Genomic DNA, 24,858 nt, shown 5'->3' on the forward strand with positions numbered 1-24,858 from the left:
TGAAATGGGAACCCTTGACAAAATCACCACAATTCGTTGTTATTTTCACATTTTGTGTTTGTTTAGCTACTTTTCCGCACAAATTACATAAGAGCAAAATGTTTTCTGTATCTTAAACGTTCTGGTAGTCACTTGTAAAGTCCATAAGGGGGAATTTTTGATACCCCGCGTGCAGTAACATGGGGTTACAATCTACCATTATAATGTGGGGGTACTGTACTGACTTTCAATACTTCTATCGATTTTCTGGTGGGTGTTACCTTTTCTGTTTCCTGCTGCACAGCTTTCGTTAAGGCACTGTCTACTTGTTTCTGAAGTTTCTCGGCACTTTGACTCAAGACTTTGTGCTGAGCCTTAACTTCCAATAGTTTTGTTTCAACTTTTGCCAATTCTTCAGTACCTAGCTTTCCCTCATTTTCATGTAATAAGTGTTCTGTGGCCTTGATCACATCCTCCATAGCAGCAGCGCGTGATTGCATGTCTTTTTGTAATGTCTAAGAAGGAACATAACAGGAAAAATAATGTAATAGCCTTATTGTGAAAGAAGGCACACAAAACAACACTGACAATATACCTACATGTACTACATGCCCAAATCAAATCAAATTCCTGTTGCCCCCCCCCCCCCCCCTACAATCAGTCTGAAGAAGGCTCTCAACCTGAAACATTGCCTATCCATGTTCTCCAGAGATGCTGCCTGACCTGCTGAGATATTCCAGAACTTTGTGTATTTTTTTCCCCCATAAGCCAGCATCTGCAGTTCCTTATTTCTACAAATTCCTGTAGCCTTGTTTTAGGCACAGTTTATTTTAAGCAAAAGATGAATCCCACAATTATAGAGGGTTTTACCCAAGTAAACCTGCCCATTCTATTTTGGTTGTTGACTCACTGAGGCTACAGCCTGGTAAAATTACTAAAGTCAACCACTTCTCAACTGTACTTCTTATTACTGTGCAGTAGAGAAGTAACTGATATTTATGTCCTTGACAAAAGCAGTTCATGGTCAACCAACTGCTCTTTTTTTCTTAACATACGGAGCGGATTGATGAGGAAATTCAGAAAACCGTACGATATTTCCCATCTGCTGTTATGTTTTGATGGAAGCCAGCTACTATCCTGAGTTGAGAAGTGGAAAATATTTTTGTGATGTCAGTTATACTTCTGCTAAATACCTCAATGACATTAGTAACTATACTGAATTTCATTTAAACCATCAAACTGGATATCTAAAAGATATTTTAAGAACAGCGTTTCAGTGATATTAAATTTGGAGATGCGGAGTTCTAAAAATGATGGTTCGTCTTGTAAAAATGATTTAGCGAAAAGACCAAATATAGGCTTTATTGCATAGAAACAAAAAAAAGTTGGAAAATTAATCATCTCTGCTTCATCTAAAATTTTAGAATGTCATGTATTAATTACAAAGGGCATATGGAATTATTTTACTGTTGGAGAAAAGCTTTAAAAAATTGAAATTGATGTTTTTATGTGCTTTCCATCATAAATAATGCCGATAAGAACAGATGATGGCTTATTTCCTGAACTGCAGCTTCTTCATGGTACATCATAAACACACTGCTACTTTTATACCTCAATCTCATGCTCTTCATGAACTTCCTCTGCCTATGAAAACATTCTCTAGCTTCCTCAAGTATTTAACACAGCTTTCCCTTAAATGCACCAACGCCAGTTAACTTCCATGCATCTGGCAGCAGTTTATCCAGTTTACGGATCAACCATGTCACCTAATCCCATCTCCCAAATATTATTGCATTTGGTCTTAACGCTCAGCTCATCCTTCCAATTTCTCACCCAGCTGCAATCCAGGGTGGGCTGTTCCCCTACTGTACTGGCTGGAGACTGTAGTGTGCAGCTGCTGTTCCAAGTTGAAGCACATTTAGCTTCTGATTCACTCTCAGTTAAGGAATCTCCTGGAGTCATATTATGTAAATAGTAAATAATAAATGCAATAAGTCTTGCAATGTATTTCGATGGAGCTGCTCCCTCTTCATTAGAACAGAACAATTCAGGACAGATGCTTCAGCACACAAGGTCTGTGCTCAACACGATGCCAAGTTAATCTAATCTCCTCTGCCTACACATCATCTATACCCCCCCCCCCCCCCCCCCCCCCCATTCCCTCAATATCCATGTCCCCCTCATAAATACCAAATTGTATCAGCTTCCATCACCTCCCCCGGTGATGTGTTCCAGGCACCCACCATTCCGTTAAAAAAAACCCCACAGCTCGCATTTAAACTTTGCTCCTCTCACAAAGCAATGCCCTCTAGTCTTTGATATTTCAATCCTGGGATAAAGATTCTGTGACTTTCATATATTTTTTAATACTTCTATCAGGTCTCTCCTCAGCCTTAGACCTCGCGAGAAAACAATCCAAGTTTGTCCAACCTTCCTTATATCCAATGCCCTCTAGCCCAGACAACTTCTCCTTCGCCCTCTCCAAAGTCTCTACATCTTCCCTGTAGAAGGGTGAGCAGAACTAACTAACTAACCAATGAAAGGCTTGGATAGAACAAACATGGAGAGGATGTTTCCACTAGTGGGAGTGTCTAGGACCAGAGGGCATACCCTCAGAATAAAAGGACGTTCCTTTAGAAAGGGGACGAGGAGGAATTGGAGGAATATAGGCCAAACACAGGCAGGTGGGTCTACTATATTTGGGGCAAGTTGGTTGGCATGGGAATGTTGGGCCAAAGGGCCTTTTTCCACATTGTATGACTAAATCTGATGGTGAAAAAACAGTTTGGGTTAAGGCAAAAGCTAGTCCATTATTATAAAATTGGCTTCACAAACCTGAATCGCACTCTGCTGCTCATGAAGAGCTGGCAAGTCACACTCGCTAATTGCCACCTGGTGACTGGCCACCATGTTAGCTGTCTGGGCCAGCCATGTACCAAGCTCATCCAGTTTCTGCTCGCATTCCTCCTGTTGTTCCTGTCGCGTCTGAAACAAAACTAGAATGTACATTCCTTCTTTCCATTTATGTGCTGCTAATTCACATAACTGGCATTTTGAAATACAACTTAATGATGTCTATAGATCATCTCTGGCTGGGTGGACACAATAGATCCATGCAGATTTTGTTTTCATAAGCCAAACATTTTTTTACTTGATTAAACCCAATCCAAAAATAATTGTCATGCACATGTAGTTGTGCAATTTGCCTTCAAATCATCTGAACACGTATGAGGTCCACAATGGTATAATTTTAGATTTAATAATTGATTTGAAATATTTAAGTTCTGAATGAGATTTAGAAAGCTAAGCTTGAGAGATAATAATCTGTGATCTTCAAAACTAGATGGATTCAAACTGGTTGATTAAAGTTTAATGCACATGATTTCATGGCAGATGAAAGAAAATTGATGGGTGATGTTAGAATGCGCTGCAATATGCAGATAAAATGCTTACACTGCACACTCAGAATTCTGTGAACATTTGTCTGAGCAATTTTCAAAGAGCTGCTTGAAATTAAACAGCAGTCACAAGCAAATAGTCCTCATCTCCAGCCTTTAGATGGACTACAGATATCACATTATGAATTAGTACAATTGAGCAAGATGTGTCACAAATATACAGGGAAGCCACTGTGTGGAGATTTCACAGAAGTACATTATAGAAGCAGTGAAGAATCAGCTGTTATAGAACGACAATGACAAGAACTATTAGCATGTGGTCTCATGGTTAAAAACCACAGTTAACACTTCAATGACCATTTTCAGATCCACTGCAAAGCATTATCTTCATTATGTGAGCCGTGGCGGTTAACGGAACAAAAGTATCTGAAAAAAGCAAGGCAAAACAGATTACAAGATTGACTCAAAGAACATTGGTTAGAGGGTTACTGAAAGCATTGCAACTGAACAAGACAGAGAAATAATCCACAGTCATTTCAGACATCACACTTACACACACAATACACACATGGCTGAGGCTACTGACTGGCATTAGATTAAAGGAAAAAAGATTATTGGAGCAGCTTTATGAAGAACCCAAATCGAGCGCAAGTTGGACCATTGATGTGCGTTCATACCATGGACGGAAATTACATGGAATCTCTTAAATGTACTTGGTATGTCAGCTGTTTTGCCCAGTTCACATTAAACTGTGGTAAAATCAGCAAGCACACTGCCAACCAACGTTTATATCAGCCGAATACAGATCAGCACATTTTCTTTCAAACAGCCAATCCATCCAAGTTCCTTTATTTCTAATTTAATTGAATTATTATACAAATCTATCTACAGGACCCTTGTGAGCGTCAAGGGTGCATGGAAACCCGCTCCTGGCGAGTGGCAAAGGGGAGGGTGAACCCGCTTCCCAGTGCGCAGAACTGGAAGCCTGAAACTTCAGAACTCCAGAACTAGGGGCCACAGTTTAAGAATAAAGAATAAGCCATTTAGAACGGAGACAAGGAAACACTTTTTCTCACAGAGAGTGGCGAGTCTGGGGAATTCTCTGCCTCAGAAGGCGGTGGAGGCAGGTTCTCTGGATGTTTTCAAGAGAGAGCTAGATAGGGCTCTTAAAAATAGTGTAGTCAGGGGATATGGGGTGAAGGCAGGAACGGGGGATACTGATTGGGGATGATCAGCCATGATCACATTGAATGGCGGTGCTAGCTCGAAGGGCCGAATGGCCTACTCCTGCACCTATTGTCTATTGTCTAACAGAGTCCCATCAATTGCTCGGAAAGTGTAGGAAAGAACTGCAGATACTGGTTTACACCGAAAACAGACACAAAATGCTGGAGTAACTCAGCGAGACAGGCAGCATCTCTGGATAGAAGGAATGGGTGACATTTTGGGTCAAGACTCATCTTTAGAAGAAGGGTCGCGACCCGAAACGTCACCCATTCCTTCTCTCAAGTGGTCGGAAAGTGCAGGGACGGGAATGCCAACAAGATAACTGAGGTCTCAGTGCAAGGAGAGGAGCACGGCCATCAGGGAGCTGCAAGTGGCTTGGGGCCACAAGAACTGGTGCTGTGGAAAGTGGAAATCTCAAGTATCACCTGGCCAGCCAGATGCCAGAGATGCAGCATTTCCAAATTGGATAGTGGATTACAGTTTTATTTATGTACATTCACTGCGTGAAGACTTTGACAGTAAAGCAACTTTTCAACAAGTGGCTTAAAAGCTACAATGTCCGTTTTTACTGATTCAGCAGTTTGCACTTGAAATGCATTTATTTGCATATCTTAATATTCATAATAACTAGGTTCTCACTTTTACCCATTGTCAGATAATGCATTATATCACACCTGACATTTTGCTTTAGAAATATTTTCTGCAGCTCAAAACTATTGTATTTTACATCTAATTGCTGGCTGGTCCAAACCTGCTTGGATTCCACAGACACGTTATCCTGAAGCTGAAGATCTGGTGGTGAAGTCCATGCTCCAATATTTTCAGAAATGTTTCCGAATGACCCAAATGGGTCATCTAATTGTTTATGCAACAACATGCTGCTTTGTTGAGGGCTTGAGGCTTGAGCATGATCAGTATTAAAACGTTGGATATCAAAATTCACTTCATCAATATCTGCTTTAGTGTGTGACGATGATCCCTTTAGCTCCTACAAAAAAGAATGGGAGGACTAATTGTAAACATGTCAAATAGCAAAAGCATAAATCTACACTTTGTGATTAAATCTATGAGGATAGGAACAAATATATTTTCTTGAAATAACAGTGATATTGGCTCATTAAATTATGTAATTGCAAAAGAATTCTACATATTTGGAATAACAATTTTACTTAAATCTCGATCTTATTTTTGCAAATTCAGGTATTGGTGTAACATTCTCACTGTTCAAACCCTGTGCCTCATGCAGGTGATCAGTGCAATGACACAGCTGGTGGAGCTGCTGCCTCACAGAGCCAACCCCAAACCACGTTCGATCCAGTCCTCGGAGGCTGCCTAAGTGGAGTTTGCAGGTTCTACCCGTGACACCGTTGGTTTCCTCCAGGTGCCCCGGCTTTCCCCCCCACTTCCCAAAGACGTGCGGGTTTGTAGGTTAGTGTGACTCTCGTGCGTACAGAGTGGATGCGAACACTGGGGTAACATAGAAGTAGTGTCAATGGGTGATGGATGGCCAGTATAGATTCAGTGGTCCAAAGGGCCTGTTTCCATGCAGTACCTCTAAAGTAAACTCATAGGGTAGTTATTGCTTCTTGCCAGGAGTTCTGCTTCCCCTAAAATTCAAATCATTACTACACCTACAAGTTATGATCATCTGAATTTTTTATTTTGGTTTCCTGAAGAAATCAGCATATAAAATAGATAATGTGATCTACCTAATGAAATTACTCAAGTGCCCAACTAGTTAAAATGGTGCCCGTTAACCAAACACCTATTCAACTGAAAAACTAGTATTTCGACATATGCATGATATTCAGAAACAGTCACTACATATCTCAACCAAACAAATTTGAAGCCACCTTATGATCTTTTACCTTTCCAAGCAACCAACATAAATTTGTGGGTTCAGGCCCTCCTCAAAAATCTGAGTTGACCTTGCAGCTATGATAGTAAGTACGCTGCCCACCCAAAGAAGCCATCATGTGGAATGATTTTAAAAACAGACGCCCAACTTCTCTCAAAGATTTTGGAAGAGAAGGGGAATAATCCCAAGAGTCCCGGCCAACACAAACCTCAACAAACCCAATTAAAAATATATTATCTAGTCATTTGGCTATTGCTATTTCTGGGTGCACGCTACAGTATGTTCCCTACATGAGAACAGCAATTTCTAATGCAATTCATTTCTTGATCACCTTGAATCCTAGAGGGGATGATAGAAGTATAAACCTCTTTTTAACTGGACTGTTTCTATTAGATCTCCACAACTGTCAATGTCCAGCCACATTTTGAGAAATGTAACTTCAATTACACAAGTCAGATGTTGTTATTTTATTCCCTTATGCAGAAGGGCAAAAACACTTGTTAAACTTTCCGAATGCAGCCTTTGGTAAACCAGAACCCACTGCCAGCAACTGGCAACCTGCACCCAGCATGGCCTCACGTTTTACATACCTCTTTACCTTGTGGAGAGATGCTATATTGAATTACATTTCCCAGCAACAGCAGTGAGTGGTGCAAACGGCTTAAAAACTTAGACAGTTGGCTAAATTGACCAAACACCCATTCAAAAGGATAACTAATATAGCCACATGTGCAGTATATTCAGAACCATTCCTCTCTTATCTCAAACAACATAATTAAAAACAGATTATCTCGTCATTTTCCTGTTGCTATTTATGGGCTATTTATGGGCAAAATTAAAAAACACATTTGGAGCAAATTATTACTTTTTCATTTTTCTTGTCCATCAAGAGAACTTCCCTCTGAAAGATACAGTATGGAAACAGGCTATTCGGCCCATCGAGTCCACGCTGACCATCACTAGTTCTATGTTATCCCACTTTTGCATTTACTCCCAACATACCAGGGCAAGTTACAGAGGCCAATTAACCTACAAACCCACACACATTTGGGATGTGGGAGGAAACCAGAACACCCAGAGGAAGGCCACATGGTCACAGGGAGAACATTCAAACAGTTCTCACAGACAGCACCCAAAGTTGGGATCGAACCTCTATCTCTGGCACTGCGAGGTAATGAAATGTCGACTCCATGAGCAATCCCAGGTCAGAAACACTGGAAATGGTTTCCATCAAGATCTGGTCTGCTGTCTAACATAATACCGAAGGCCCTTTTTTAAAACTCACTAACTTAATTGTAATGTAACAGGTCAAGGCAACTGTTTGAATTTTGCTCTCAATTATATTCCTAGTGATCTGACTGCTGATTAGACTCTGCAAAATGTGTTAGCAAACAATGCTACAAATCACTGTGATCACTAATCACTGAATATATTGTCTGATAATTTAGCAAATCCAGTTTTTATAGACCACCTGAAATAACTGCATGCTCATTCAAGGATACAATCTTTGGTTTTGGAGCTGCAGAGCAGGTGGTTGAAAGAAACAACTTGTCTCATCACACACATTGTTCATTTTTCTGTCTGATCCTGTGTGTATTTTATGATTGATGTTGAAGTATAGTGCTGAAATGCTGCGATCACAATTCTGGCAATGGCACAGATTTAATTGTAACATATTGTGTCCAGATGGAACACTGATCGAAGCTTAATCTTACATTAACTATTTCATCTATAGGAAAGAAGCTGAATATTTCACTATTATACAACTCACAAATTTGGTCTCCCCCTATGATGTGGATACCTGGTAAATTGAAACTGATCCTTGGAAAAACTTTTGAAAAAGCTTTTCCCCCCCTCATTCATAACAGACAGCAAGCCAACACTTTCTCTTTATTTTTTGTTTCATTTAATTATAACTGATATACAGTACTCTGGCTGCTTTATGACAAAGTGTCAAAAATCAGCACACTTAAGGGGCTGTCCCACTTGGGCGACCTAATTGGCGAGTTTAGAAGAGTTTGAAAAAATGACATGTTGAAGACCTCCTTCGACTATGTTGAAGACCAGCTTCGACTAGCTACGACAAACTTTGGGAAAATTGGACATCGAATAGTGGAGAGTGAAGACGACCTCCTTTGACCTCCCTTCGACTATGATGAAGACTATCTACGACTACCTTCGACTACCCTCGATTGCCTACGACTAACATGACGACCTACTACGACTAAACCTACGAGTAAAAAAAGTATCGAATTTTTCCATGGCGACCTTTTTTTACTCGCGGGCATTTTTTAACAGATTGACAAAAACGCCACGACCTAGCTGAGGCCTTGAGTATGCGGAGACTACTCTCGAGCATGAAGGAGAGTTACGAAGACCTCCTACAACCTCGTGTCGACCATGCTGTGAGTACGAGTCAAGGGCAAATTCGCCAGAACTCACGGATTAGATCGCCCAAGTGGGACATCCCCTTTAAAACAATTACCAAATGAGTTTCAGTTATTACAAATTATTAAGGTCATATCTTGAGGATAGTTGACCACCGTTGAAGGTAAATGCCTGATCAGTTGAAGAAACAGAACAACCATTATTTGGTTTCCAATCCAGGACAATAAAAAAATGATGCAGGATCAGCATTGTGATTTAATGAACCATCACAAATTCCAGTTACTAAGTTAGTGATAAATTGGTCCAAGATTGATTTGGACGTACCTTAACATGATGTAATAGTTGAAAAACTCCAGCTTAAGTGGCAGTTCAGTAACTGCAAATACTAATGGATGTGCAACCATTCACATCAAGGTTGCATGTCCACTGACAACAGTTCAATAATTTACCTTTGATTACATGTTATCCTCATACAGGTTCAATTGATGGCAGACATACAGATTTTTTAGATTAATTGGCTTCAGTAAAAATTGCAAATTGTTCCCAGTGTATAGGATAGTGCTAGTGGATGGAGTGATCCCTGGTTGGCATGGACTCGGTGGGCGGAAGGGCCTGTTTCCTTGCTGTATCTCTAAACTAAACAAACTAACCACCAAGTATATACTTTCATTAGATGACCTTTATACACTGATCACGGATAATGCACACAAAGGAAGGGAGAACGCCAAGAAATATATATTTTTAAATGATTTGATTTTCTGTCTTTCACTTAGCTTACTTTCTTAGTTGCCAGAACGTCTGTCAAAGCACCGTGCCAAGCTTTTGACTGCTCGCGGACTGAGGTAAATGAGATCTGCAAGCTTTTCGAGTCTTTCTCAAGTGCCTTCTGTAATTGATCAGGTACATGTGTGCATCCTTCGAGTATCTTAACCAATATCATCTCTTGGTCAATCTGGACTGATAGCTTCTCAAGTTCTGCTTCAAAGCCCTAAAAACAGTGTGAAGACAGTGTGAAATACTTCAGCATTTTCAATAATTATAAAAATCAGATATCAAAACAAATAAATAGAATGCCATGCACAGTTTAACTAAGCAAAATTTAAGGAAAAAGTCCAAACCAAAATTCAAGGAAAGATACAAAGTGCTGGAGTAACTCAGTGGATCAGGCAGCATTCCTGGAGAATATGGATAGGTGACATTTCAGGTTGGGTACCTTCTTCAGAAGTGACTGAAGAAGAGACCTGACCCCCAAAACATTAGCTATCCATGGTCTCGAGAGATGCTGTCTGACATGCTGAGTTACTCCAGCACTTTGTGTCTTTCTTTGGTAAACCAGCATCTGCAGTTTCCTGTTTCTACAAAGCAGAATTGAGTTCCGATAAATAAATATCATTCTTGACTATTAAGCATGATGGACTAACCTTTGCCACGTGCAATTGTTCAAGAAGCCTTGGCAGGTTGTCACCGACTGGCTTCTGTTGCTTGAGCCTCAACTCAATATCCAGCACATGAGACAGGTAAGAAACAAGATTCTTGTCATGTTCCAGGCATTGCTGCTTATGACATAAAGGCTGGTGACATAGGAAATAATTTAAAAAAAAATAGATAAATTATAATTTCATGGAATTCAATAGAAATGATATATATTTTTTAAACTACAACACAGATTGATCTTTACACCGACAAAACTGGGGCCATATGGATGATTTTGCACCACACTTGGAGTATTATGTTCTGTTTTAGTCACCCTGCTATAGAAAAGATGGAATTAAGCTGGAAAACGTGCAGAAAAGATTATTTGAGGATTTTGCCAGGATTCAAGTGCAGGGAGAAGTTGGGCAGCTCGGGCTACTTCTTGGAGTGCAGGAGGTTAAAGGTTAAGATCTTAAGGCAGTGTATAATTTCATGAGCTGGATAGATAGATAGGGTGAATGCACATAGTTTTCTTTCCCAGGATAGGCGAATCAAGAACTAGAAGGCATCGGTTAAACCAACAAGGGAAAGATTTTATAGGAACCTGAGGGGGGGGGGGGGGGGGGGACAACTTTATCACCACACGATTGGGGATTATATGGAATGATCTGCCAGAGCAAGGAGTTGAGGTAGGTACAATAACATTTATGACTATGATATCAGAAAGGAAAGACTGAAGCCCAAAGTCCCACACCATCAGGTTCAGGAACAGTTACTTTCCTATAATCATAAGGTCATAAGTGATAAGAGTGGAATTAGGCCATTTACCCATCAAGTCTACTCTGACATTCAATCATGGCTGATCTCTCTCTCCCTCCTAACCACATTCTACTGCCTTCTCCCCATAATACTTGACACCCGTACTAATGAAGAATCTATCTCTGCCTTAAAAATATCCATTGACATGGCCTCCGCAGCCTTCTGTGGGAAAGAATACCACAGATTCACCACCTACAGAAATTTTAGAAATTCTAAAGAAATTCCTCCTCCTCCTTCCTAAAGAAACATCCTTTAATTCTGTGACTATGACCAGGTCCGAGACTCTCCCACTAGTGAAACATCCTCTCCACAACCACGATCCATAATCACCAAGTTCTTGTACTGACCTGCACAACCCTAATTCTACCTCACCAGACCACAACATCCCACCTCTTGCACTGTCACTGACTTGTTCTCTAGATTTTGCATTAATGTTTGTTTCTTTGCAGTTATTTTCTTTCCACAGTTGTGCACAATGTGATTTTTGTGTGTTTGCCTGAGGCTATATGCCTGTGAAGCTGCTGCAAGCACAGCTTTCATTGCTCCTGTACTTCATCGTACTTGCGCACATGATGATAAACTCATCTTGACTTGACAGATGTCAAACAACAGCTCTGTCACTGAAAATTAACTTTACAAGGCAGTCTTATGCACATTTTCCTTTCTTTACCTGACTTGACAATGTTCAATAGTGTACTTATAATTCAGTGCCTTTGACTGTCAATCTGTTTGGATGAGATGATATACAGTAGCATGGTAACAAAGGTGACAGATGCATTGCGAAGATCATAATCCATGATCTCTAATCTATATTCTACTGCAAAAAGAAAATCATTCAAAAGGGCTCAGCCAAATATGCAGAATGATATCCGACTGCAATAAACAACCTGGCCATTCCATTATTACAGATGTAATCAGAAGGGTGTATGCATAAGGGGGAAGTGAGAAGACTCCCCTATCCTGGGGAAAGGACTCTATGCTTTCACGCTTGTGCTCACCGGGTCAGGCAGTATCTCTGGAGACCATGGATAGGTGACTTCGGTCAGGGCCCTTCTTCAGGTGTGTGAAGAAGGGTCCCGATCTAAAACATCACCTATCAATCTTCTCCAGAGATGCTGCCTGACTTGCTGAGTTTCTCTAACACTTTGTGTTTTCTTTTGTAAACCAGCATCTGCAATTTCTTGCACCCACTTAATGCAGCTCATGATGAGTTTTTTTGCCTCATTAGACAAATTATATTGTAAGAACTTCCATTTTTTTGGCCAGCTTTGGAATGATAAAAGGTCTCATATCTGACACCAAATTCAAGCCCCTCTGTGAAAGACTGTTTTAATTAAGCCATCCTGCTTGGGGGATAAAGGACATCATCTATTATATGTACGATAGTACATTGTAGCCGACTTAAAATATAGATTTCACTTTCCAGCATTCATAGGAAGGGCATGTAACAACTTTCCCTACCAAGAAATTGAAATTGTCAATTTTCCTTGGTATTCCATCAAAATGCGATTAATGTAATACACTGAATCGATGCAATCAGATTTTTCACTTTGATAACATTTTATTCAGTTGTGGTAAATGTAGGAAATATGAAAATGCCAAATTTCAGCCTCACTGCTGTTTAATCTTTCACTGGGTTGTTATAATAAAGTTACTTAAATAATTTCTATTTCAAAAAGATTTTACATGCATCATATGAAGCGGTGAGGAAACGGATAAGAGTATCTGCACAAAGAGCAGTTGGAAGAAAGGGAGGATCTGGCACACATTCAGCACGATGGCTGTGTGGAATAACAAGTGAAATAGTACAAAGCCTTCTGCAAACCTAAGAAAATATTTATGACGATTTGCATGGTCACATAGACCTTAATCGGACTGGGAGATATGTCCAGAAGGGAGTAAAATGTTGATTAGAGGATCTTATAGCACAGGAGGCTACCATTCAGATAATCATGCCTGTGTAGGCTCTTTGAAGTTGTTGTTTGAGCTATTAATTGGAGACATTCGCAAAGTCTAAAATACACTTACATTAATTTGGATTTCTTTATTCTTCAATTCTATCCTCCAACCTGAACCAAATCATTCCCCAGCAATCTACTTGCTTTCCAACTAACTAATCTCTAGAGATAACATGGTTTTAGGCTGTAGAATTATATGCAGTAAACAACAGATGAAATAATTCAGAGTAACTTTTGCTCGATTTCAAATATAGAAGAGATCAAACAGCTGTCTTGATGCAGAATTTGTTAGAAGAATCAAAGTTACCCCCCCCACAAGCATATACTGAATCTCAAGTCAGTCTCTAATGGCTATTTCACTTGCAATGCTACTGATCTATGAGTAAAGAGCAACACTCAATTGGGTCATCTTAAATACAAGAATGCAAATGAGAAGGTGAAAAAAAAACACCAAAATTTGGCCTTTTCTTGGATTTCCGTTTTAACTGAATTCTGCCTGTGCAGATTAGAGTAACAATTTCCCAAAATTAAGTAAGCATTTTTAAGCCGTTAACAATGGTTTACAAAATGTCACTTTTCAAGGTCAATAGTAAAGATAAAGTTCATCTTTATTCATGGCAGATAGAGATCTCATTTCAAATGTCTTTGTTAGTCTTTATTTACAATACCTTGAAAATGAAACATTAATGCTTTCATTCCATTCTCAATGCTACATTGATGATCAATTTAAATTTTGTTCTTGGGGTACCAGTATTTCCTAATTATTTCCTAAATATTTGAAACTAATGCATGGGTTAAGGAAATGCAACACTGCAGCATGTCATTAAATTGTAATGACCTTGGACCTTGGAACAGTCAGTTATCCCATCAATTGTCTTTTTCCATCACCTGTCCCCAACTTGACTGAACAACATTGACAAGAATGCTCAACATCAAGTTTGGAAACAGGCTTTCAAAAGGGGAAAGTTGTACCAGACCACTGCTGTATACCTGCAGAGACTGGTACATAACAGCATTCAAGGAAATCCTCTGCCCTATCAATTGGGTCAAAGCAATCAAAGGATGTGAAAAGACAGAAATATAAAAATAATTCTAATGTTTAAAGAAGAATGATCCAATATGCTTACCTGTATTTCAGTTATTACTTCTTGTTTGTCCTTAACATTTTCAGTATCTTTGTTGATAATCCGTCCTTGTTCATTCAAGACCATAAATGTTGGTTCATCAATCTGTTTCTGCAGGAAGTCTTCGTTTATCATCATCGGGGTGCTTTTATTCTCCTCTCCAAAATTAGAGTTCAATTTTTTGTCCAAGATTGGCTGGATACATTCTGTCAATTCATTTTTTCTTTGTTCTTCTGCAACTTTTATTGGTTCACATCTTTCATTTATCCTCAAGTCGACTACATCTCTGGATTTGGCATTTGGTTGTCTGCCTTCTGAAAGCATTGCCATGTTTTCACTGTCATCAGACCTTTTTATAGGCATCACCAACACATTCCGCTCACTAACAGTTGAAAGTTTATTTTCATCTTCTGACATTTTACCTGCTGATTCTCCATCTTCAGTTACATTGTCCAGTTCCCTTGCTTTACCGTCTGGTTCTTCATCACATCCAACATGTTGGACCATTTCAACAAATGACTGCAATTCACCTGAACCTTCGTGAATTGATCTTGCAATGGTCTCCTTTATTTGTTTTAAAAGCATCCTTCCATCATCCTTATTTTTCGACATGCTCCCTCCTAAACTTTCTTCGTTTATTGTTTGATTAGCCATTTCCTCACTTTCCTTCAGTAAGTAATCGGGAAGTCCTTTCCTACTTAACAGTGTATGTTTCCCTGCATCTAACTTGAATTCGTTCATTCCACAATCCATTGTCAAATTAATGCCTTGATCACTCTCATCCATCACATCGTGAGAAATCACCATTTGTTTTTCATCAGCAGAATGATCCTTCTTTCTTTTCACAAAGATCCTTTCATCAGTTCTTTCCAAACTCGTAACATCTTGCACATTCGCCATAACGTCGAAGCCATCCTTTGAATAATTATCAAGTTCCATTTCCTCCTCAACCATTCGTCCCACATTGCTTATGTTTGTTTCTCTGTCCATATACACCAATTCTTCAGGGGCTAACATAGTGGGGATATCAATTTTTTCTTTGTTCTGACATACTACATATTTCATATCAACAGACTTCAGGGATAGTGAATTCTTTGTCACAGGTGTTTTTTCTACCAGTAGACCAGATGATAGAGACTCTGGGTTGTCATGAGAATTAGGCACTTTGTTTTTATAACTGATAACTGGATTTTCATCCCTAATCTTCAAATGGGTGCCCTTCTCCATTCTTGGAGGTAATATCTGACTCCCTTCGTTTGAAAGTGTCCCGTCGAAAGATGTACTTGGTACAAATGGCGTAATGAATTTTTCCATCTCTATATTAGTGCCCAGGTCAGGATCAGAATATTCACCAGTCGATCCGACATTGGACTGGATTTCTTCAGCCATTTTATGGCTTATCAGACCATTGTCAACCGCTTGAAGGAGTGGAACTCTTTCTCCAGTGAGTGGATCAATTACTCCTCCATCCAAAAGCTGATTCATGACAATAATCTCAAACATATCATCATCTAGTAGCTCACATTGTGCAGCTTTTTGCAGTGACATCCTGTCACCAGTGGTAGTGTCTACAATCCCACCACTGTCAGCCTGGGCTTGCAGCAGTCTCATGGCAGCGACTGGGTCCACTTGCCTCGTTTTTGCTGCTTCAGCAAGTGTTAAGTTCTTGCCTGTTAGTTCATCTCGGATACCTGTGAAATATCTGGCTTCCATATATCTCTGGCCCGATTCCAAGTCTATTTTTCCTTTTTTAATTAGCTCAGAGTAAGGTATTATCCTACACTGCTGAGGATCTACAATTCCTCGATGCTGCTCAGAGGACATTGCTTTTGTCAGTGCAGATGTTCTTCCTTGATTAGTACCTTGTGTTAATGTCAGATTTTCTGAAGCTACCGGCTCCTTAAGGCTTCTACTCCAGGCTTGAGTTTCTTTAGTTTTGAAAGCAAATGGAGTGTCCTCTAGATCTAATGATGCTGCATCAGATAAATTAATTGACTCTATAGTCTTTGGGTGGATATATGCATGATGACAAGCTTTCTCCACTTCAATCAATTCGCTTGCTATATCCTGATCAACGAGCCCGCATTTAACAGCATCTGTCACGGAAAGTCTCATTCCTGACAGGTGATGATTAATTCCCCCAAAGGCCACCTGCTTTTTCAAAATGTTAAGCATGGCTTCCTTATCAATGATTCCCCTCTTTCTTGCTTCAACAGCTGTTATGCATTCTTTTGTTTGTGGGTCCACTATGCCATTCATTTCCATTTGTAAAGAAATCATGCGTAGTTTTGTGTTTTCATCCGATTCTCTTCCCTTTGTAGCCTTTTCTAGCTTGATCAAATTACCCCGATGGGCATGGTCCACTAAGCCCATTTTTGATGCGAGAGTCACTGATAACTGTTTGCCTCGTTTTAAGTCGACGATCCCACCAGAAATGACTTGTCCCTCCAGGACTCTTGCTGCAGTTTCTTGATCCAGAAGGCCTACTTCAGCTGCATCCTTGACTGAACGCACAGCAGTGCAACCTGGAGTGATGACCCCACAGATAACTTTCTCAGAGTTCAAGATCTTCCGAATCATCTGTTCATTCACCAGACCCTCGTCCACTGCCTCAGCCACCGTCACAGTTTCACACGTCTGTGGATCAAAGAAACCACCGAAGATGGACAGTTTTTCAACTAGTTTGAGGGCAGTGTGGCTTGGAAGCACTCCCTTGGTTACGGCTTCATTCAGTGCTAGTCTCTGGCCTGTCTGTTCATCAACGACACCACCATTTTGAAGCTGGTCAATCAGAACATTTAAAGTGGATTCATCATCCAAATAGTCTTCTCTTGGCTCTGACATTATTGGCAATTCCTGCCATTGGAAATATTTTGCAGGATCATTTAGTTCAGGATTTTGCTCACCACTATGCAATTCTGCAATGTTCCCTTTTAAGGACCCTTTCACATTGCCTTGGCCAATTCCATTTTTAATATCACACAATGTTGGTCCAGTCCTGCTAACGCTTACGACAGCTTTGGCTCCATTATTTAGTATTACACCACACTGAGTCTCTTTCAATGACCCGTGAACTGCTGATGCTGGAAAACCTACAACTGAACTGGTTGAAGTAATTTGAGAGTCTGGCAGATGGATCGCTTCAACTGTCTGCAAAACAATGGCTTCTTCCTCAAAGCATTTATTGTCGACTTGATCCTGTGAAGTGGATTGAATTTTTACATCACTTATTGTATAATGAGAAGTTTCAGTAACTATGCTAGACATATTTGCTTTCTGTGATCCTTTTGTAGATTTTTCAGCAACATTTGATTTTACACTAATTACACTTTCAAATTTAGATTTTCCGGGCAGTATTTTCAGTCTTTCTTTTTGACCATTTTCATATTCCATTGTGTCCAGTTCCTTTCCAACTGCTTGTTGTTCATTAGTCACAATATCCTTGCAACAGATTTCAGTCTTATATGTTTTTTCTTCAGAGGCTGGAAAATCCACATTCTTCTTTAAAGGCATTTCCTCACTGTTTCTAATTTCCTTAATCCATCCATCCGATTGTCTTTCATACATTCCATAACCAGCTTCTATCTTATCACTTGCTTTAGAGCTGTCATTTTGTTTTACTGTTAGCGTCACTGGATGGTATAATTCAGCATAATTTGTGGTGGTATCATATTCTTTATTGCATTCTTCCAACGTTTTTATACTTTTCACAACTGCAGTGTTTACTCTTGCTCTTATGAATTCTTTAGTGATGTCATTCAACTTGGCATCAATCAAAAGCAATCTGTTACCATTATGCACATTCATATAACTTTGTGCCATTAAGAAAGACAATAGCCTTTCTTCCACTATTTGACTATGTGAGACTGGTGTATTGTTGTCAGCAACCAGGGACTTCAAACTGGAATTTGGCATTGTTCCACCAGCCGTCCTCCAGTTCAATCTGTCTACAATTGGAAAACCAGGCTCTTTCATATTTGGCATCGTATCTGGAATACGAATTGACTTCAATACTTCAGCTGCTTTGTCGTCTAAAATTCCTTGCTCAATTGATTCTTCCCAAGACAGTACCTCAGTGGTTTCAGGGCAAAAAAGTTCAGATATGGTGGGTCTCTTCTTCAGGAATGCGTGTGCAAGATCAATGGAGACAAGACCCTGTTGCACTGCAGTGGCCACGGGAAGGACTTCACCAGAATTTGGCCACAGCAGTCCCTTAAAGGACAGCTGTGACTCCAATACAACCAATGCGCTTCTCGGACTCATCAAACCCCGTTGTACAGCCTCATCCAGAGTCAATCGCTGAGCTGAGACAGGATCGATAATACCGCCCGTCTGGATTTGACGAATTAATATGGAACAAGCTATATTGTGATCGATGAGATTATGTCTCACTGCTTCATCCACTGTTAGACGGTGCCCTGTTCGCGGGTCTACGATGCCACCTGCAAATAATTGGGTCTCTAAAAGTCTGACCATCACCTGTTGGTCTATCAAGCCTTCTTGGATAGCACGGAATAAGCTGACCTTCCTTCCAGATTTCAGACATATCATCCCACCGGCAAGCTGCTTTATTGGAAATAAAGTTAATCCACTTTCTTTATCTACAATGCATCGCTGTATCAGTTCTGGCAGTCCAAGCTTTTCTCCTGTGTTAGGATCAATCAAACCTTTCTGTACTCTTTGTCTAGCCTTCATCTTCGAGTGGAGGGAAGCACTGATCAGGCCCAGTTGGAAAGCTTTCTCTAGATCCACAGCTTCAGTTGGTGGTAAGTTTCCAAAGCCACAGTTAAGCTGGATCTCCAAAATCTTCAGTCCCACATTCTCTTCAATTTTTTTCTCTTCAACAGCAGCAGCCACAGGAAGAAGTTTATTGCTTTTAAAATCGGTGCTTTTCAAGAGCTGTGCGGCAGCTTGCAGCTCTTTCAAGGATTTAGCTGTTTGATTATCTATCGCACCTCTTTCTAAAGCTTGTTCAACCGTCAGGAATTCACCGGTTTCAGGAATAAGGAGGCCAGAATTAATCACTTGAATCTGAAGCAGGGCAAGGCCTGTGTCTTGGTCTATAAAACCCTTCTGCATGGCACGGAAAATTGAAAAGATTTCTACTGTTCCCAGGTCAATCACACCTGCAATTGTTTCATTCCCCTGGAAAATGTAAATCACAAGTTAAGTCTCTGAACTTACAGCAACCGATAAATCTGCAAACATACTTGTAAAATATAAACATATAATTCTACTAACATTAGTTTTTTTTTCTGAACTGTTCTCAACAGAATAGGTTTAAGGTTTAGGTTTATTAATAGATGTACAGTGAAAAACATACTGTAATTATCTATACATAATTACTAAATATGGGGATGGAGAGGCAAAATAAATAAATAGGCCTCAGAATTGTAGTTTAGGAAAAAAAGTTATAATTAATGAATTTGGTTTTTAACTGGTTTACAATTGTCAATCACTTTCATTTGCATGACCTTGTCAAAAAGTGTTCAATCAATTTCCTTATTGCGGTGCCAAATGTACCATTTGCATCAATTTTACACTTGCAGTTTTGAATTTGGCATGACATTTCCACTGCAAAGTAATAAATTCACACCATCTTCTCGCTAATCTCCAGTTAATTAACTGATGTTGAATAGCTCTGTGCCAGCTTTTATACAGCCTTGAAAACAGACTCATGCAAGAAATGAATGTGCATCAATGCATGTCAATGGGGCATTATGTGCAGACCTCCCTGAACTGGTACAACATCGAATTAACCCTGGTGCTATTTCATCCCTTTAAATGTTTATGTATTCGTAGGACACTTAGAAATTATGGATATAATTGTGTACCTCCAGATACATAACGTGACTATTAACATAAAAGAGGATCGCAAAATAACCTGGCAAAGAGGCCGTAGCCATTCAGCTCTTTGAACCAGAGCCAGTTCTTTTCAAAAGAAATGTAATTGTCTCACTGCCCAGTATTTTTCCGGCATCCTTTCAATATAATTTTGTTTTCTCTCAAGTATTTATACTGTTGCCCTTCAAAGCTATTTTTGAATAGACATCCTTCATTGCATTTGAAAACTTAACTGACTACTTTGAAAAACATTTTTGCTCATATTGCAATATATTAAAGCTATAAGAAATCACACCTTTTAGAAATAATTGGAAGAATGTCATTTGGAACAAATGTGGAACAAATAATCTTGGTTTCTGATAACCATGTTCATATGTTCTAGGAGCAGAATTAGGCCATTCGGCCCATCTGGCTTTCAATCATGGCCGATCTATCTTTCCCTCTCAACCCCATTCTTCTGCCTTCTCCCCTTAACCCCTGACACCCTTACTGATCAACAAAAATCAATCTCCACCTTAAAAAAACCATTGGCTTGGCCTGTGCTGCCTCTGTGGCAGGATCTATGGGACAATTATATTTATAGCAATAATGGCCCTCTCTCTTAACAGGAGCCATCATTTACAATATATGTCAAGCTGCACTGACTGCAAAATTATACATTTTCCTTTTATGATTAATGTAGCAAACTTCTAAACTAAGATGTCATGCACACAGTAATGACAGTGTAGGCCTTTAAAAAACTGTGAAGGAATTCAAGAACCAGACATATTATTCACAGATATCAGACAGCGTACAATAGAATGAATGATTTCTGCATTACCTCTGAGCTTGTGGTATCATGGGACAGAAATAAAGTAAGCATAACATTTTGCACAAAAAAAGCAAGCAACACAGCAAACATAAAGATGATATTGTACAGACAAATGCTTAGTAAAATGTCTGCACTTTTGTAAAATATGTAAATCTTTGAATTCATAGTTGTTTAAAGACTTCCTGAAATATTATGGGTATTAGTTTTAGACAGCAGAAACAGATTGTGTGAAATGTGGTACTCTTTTCAGAACTGCCTATTTAACGCAGGCTCACCCTTTCAAAAAGAAATCCAGATCGCTATCAAAATACAAAGCATCTCGAATTTCACAACATTTTTCGTAACATCTGCTACTTAGGACAGCTTTAAAGCTGCGCTCACAAATGGTTCTGCTGAATTCTGATGTTTCAAGTCATTAACAGGACGGAAAGGAGATAAGGTAAGAAATCAGATCTTGTTTTCTCCTGGTCTATGGACTGAATTTCATTTATTTCTACAGACTAAACAATAGACTTCTATATATTTTAAATTTCACATGGATAGTTACATATTGCGTTAGGAATGTTAACCTATCTAGTTCAGTGAGTGAACTGGATTAGTGTATTTGTTTTTTATAGCATTGTACATGATTTCAATCGTTTCATAATTAGATTTCTGTAACAGAACTTATACTGTGCACATGAAAATGTTCCATTATTTGTTCCCCATCCCTTTTTAATTTTATTTAATTTACAAAACAATAAAGGGGTTGGATAGACATGGATTGTTTTCTGTGGAGTGTTGGAGATAGAGTACGGTATATAGAAATTGTGAGAGGCAATAATAGGATACAGTCAGAACCTTTTTCTCAGGGTGGAGATGTCCAACACTAGATAGCACAGCTAGAAGGTGAGAGGGGGAAAGTTTAATAGAGATTTGCAGGGCAAGTTTTTACTCTTGAGAGTAGTGGGGGCCTGTAACACACCTCCAGAGGCGGTGGTGGAAGCAGATACGATAGTGGTGTTTAAGAGGCTTTCAGATAGGCACATGTAAGTGCAGGGAATAGAGGTTTTATGGATCATGTGCAGACAGATGAGATCAGTTTAACTTGGCATCATGTTCGGCACAAAAATTGTGGGCTGAAGGGTCTATGCTGTAGAGTTCTATGTTTGATAATTCCTGAACCAGAAGATAAACACTTAACCTGCTCCTTCTCCTTGCATACACTGATTTTGTTGACCACCTTGTGAGAGAGCACTGGGATTTCCTCCAATTCTAGACATGTGATATTGCTGCCCGCTCTAATGGATGGGAGGGGAGATCGTCATTAAGTGTAGACTTGCCTGAAGGCTTTTAGGGGGGCATTTTTGTAGTTAATTCGAGCAACAACATGGAAGTTAAATGTTCCTTTTTGGATATGATGGATTTGCAGCTCCATTGAAACTCAGATCAAAGATGTTTGACGTTTATTATGAGTTTTGTTTTGTTCATTATTGTCTAATATTTTAATTGGAGTTAGAGTCATGAAGGACAAATACAGAAACATAACGAAGATTTAATATAACACATTTAGTACAGAAGAAGACAAAAACATTTACTTACCAGCAATGGCGGCTTGCCAGTGGCAAAGCAGAGCTAATGCGAGTATTTCAGCAGTATCACACACACAGTGTAAGCTTGTTGTTAGGTCCAGCATGCGCCGTTTATAGGGATATTTGATATCAAATTTTAATCCATCTTCTATTTGAGAATGGTTAGTTTTTGAGTTGTAAGCAAGGATGCTGGTTAATTTGACATATTTATTCACAATTCATAGTGACACATCATGCTCAACTGGTCATGGAAATTCATAATTGATAATGATCGCACTATGCTGTTTACAGCAAGCAAAAGTTATACCACACTTCAAACATGGGTTCCCTTCCACAGTGAAGCATAAAAGACATAAAATACACATTTACCTTTTGCCTGAATAATACAGACAAGGCAGGTTAGAAGATAAATTGATTTGCGATAAATAACCAAAAGCCTTTAAAAGATACTGAAATAGATCAATAAATTTGTGGTGTGATCACATTAAAATCTAAATTATATTTGCCATTTCACAGTGCATCACTGTGTACAGGCAACATTATATATATATATATATAATATATATATATATCACACACACACATATATATGTTTGTCCTAGATGATCGGACAAAGAAATTTCAGAAAACAAGGACAAGGAAACTTACTGATTTACACCAGGTACACACACACAACACACAGTCATGGGCTGATGAAGTAATATAAAATGAACATGAAGTCTCAGCAAATTCAGAATATGTTTCTCAGGCAATGCATCGTCTTCTCATTGGGTGATTTATATGATATGCTCTGCATTACTCAAAAAATTTGGATTAAACCATAAAACTAGGATCCAATTCTCTCATCTTGGGTGAACGCAAAAGATTCCAGGGCACAAATCAAAGAAAAAGCAGAAAAAATTCCATCACGGAAACAATCAACACAATTTAATGTTGCTTCTTACAGCATCTCGTGCATAAATTAGCTCATGAGAAAATAGATGTATAAACAGAAAATGTTGGAACCTATCAGCAGGTCAGGCTCATCTTGACATGCTGAATGCTGCCAGCATTCTTTGCTTATATTTCATATATCCAGTATCTGCAGTTTTATGATTTACACTTCAAATGTATCTGGCTCCATGTAAAACACCCCAAGACTTGAAAGGAAATAGCAAAATTGTCTTTCATCTTTTACTCAAATAAGACTATTTGATCACAGATTTTTGAAATATGAATATTTATATTCCAAGTCGGATAAGCTTAGTGATTACCTTGTTTAAATCCTCACAATATATTAAGCACACACTTGTGCATGCGTCTTGGCGAGGCAAAGCATAAACAATTTACCCTAAAATGCAGCAGATTGAATTGGAGATAATTGGCTGAGAAACGAAACATTGTTTTCAAGTGATGAGTAGTCTGATGTATAAGTAATGAAGTTCGTGCTATTACAGGTAAAACATTCCATGCAGTGTAATTTATGTTCATACATTCACAATTGCATTCATACATTGATTCATGCAGGTCAAATTGTCAAAACATTGATATGATAAAAACATTGAAAATATTAACTTCTGGCAATGTCCTAGTCCTCCAAAGTGTACCTTTCGTTGCACTTCGTGAGTGAGCTTGTTTTGTAGTTGCTGGAGCTCTGCTGCAGACTCGTCACACAGTTTACCATAGGTTTCCTTCAGTGTGTTCAACTGCGATGTCACCTGTTGCTGTTCTTCTGGAGATATTCTGTGAAGCCAAACAGTTCAATATTTATAAATTAAGATGGTCAAGGGACCGGTAAAGGGGAAAGGAAAAGAAAGGTGAAAGGAAATCAGATTCTTAACTATTAAAACAGAATTTTTCCAAAATGTGTTTCTTTCTTAAATTCTACAGTGCACTCCATAATGTTTGGGACAAAGACCCACCATTTATTCATTTGCCTCTGCACTCCATAATTTGAGATTTGTAATAGAAAAAAAAAAATCACATGTGGTTAAAGTGCACATTGTCAGATTTTATTAAAGGGTATTTTATATATTTTGGTTTCACCATGTAGAAATTACAGCTGTGTTTATACATAGTCCCCCCATTTCAGGGCATCATAATGTTTGGGACACATGGCTTCATAGGTGTTTGTAATTGCACAGGTGTGTTTAATTGCCTCCTTAATGCAGGTATAAGAGAGCTCTCAGCACCTAGTCTTTCCTCCAGTCTTTCCATCACCTTTGGAAACTTTCATTGCTGTTTTTAAACAAGAGGACCAAAGTTGTGCCAATGAAAGTCAAAGAAGCCATTATGAGACTGAGAAACAAGAATAAAACTGTTAGAGGCATCAGCCAAACCTTAGGCTTACCAAAATCAACTGTTTGGAAAGAGTTAATTCAGAAGAAAGAAAGCACTGGTGAGCTTACTAATCACAAAGGGACTGGCAGGACAAGGAAGAACTCCACAGCTGATGACAGAAGAATTCTCTCTATGATAAAGAAAAATTC

The 24,858-nt window shown here is 39.1% G+C and overlaps 1 protein-coding gene across 29 annotated transcripts in view; it reads right to left on the minus strand.

Moving 5' to 3' along the window:
- The window catches only part of macf1 (microtubule actin crosslinking factor 1), a 437,138-nt gene that overhangs the window by 148,896 nt on the left and 263,384 nt on the right, over positions 1 to 24,858 (minus strand). For 26 of the 29 annotated variants that reach the window (XM_033045293.1, XM_033045299.1, XM_033045287.1 and 23 more), the window contains 7 exons: positions 23,977 to 24,112; positions 14,168 to 19,309; positions 10,272 to 10,421; positions 9,629 to 9,838; positions 5,356 to 5,592; positions 2,815 to 2,964; positions 261 to 494 (listed from right to left, as the gene is read on the minus strand). In XM_033045293.1, coding sequence (XP_032901184.1) covers positions 261 to 494; positions 2,815 to 2,964; positions 5,356 to 5,592; positions 9,629 to 9,838; positions 10,272 to 10,421; positions 14,168 to 19,309; positions 23,977 to 24,112 — 6,259 coding nt within the window. The remainder of the gene's footprint in view (positions 1 to 260; positions 495 to 2,814; positions 2,965 to 5,355; positions 5,593 to 9,628; positions 9,839 to 10,271; positions 10,422 to 14,167; positions 19,310 to 23,976; positions 24,113 to 24,858) is intronic. The other 3 variants (XM_033045296.1, XM_033045292.1, XM_033045291.1) reach the window with 1 other exon arrangement.

This window comes from Amblyraja radiata, chromosome 27 (assembly GCF_010909765.2).
Source record: "Amblyraja radiata isolate CabotCenter1 chromosome 27, sAmbRad1.1.pri, whole genome shotgun sequence".
Lineage (NCBI taxonomy): Eukaryota > Metazoa > Chordata > Chondrichthyes > Rajiformes > Rajidae > Amblyraja > Amblyraja radiata.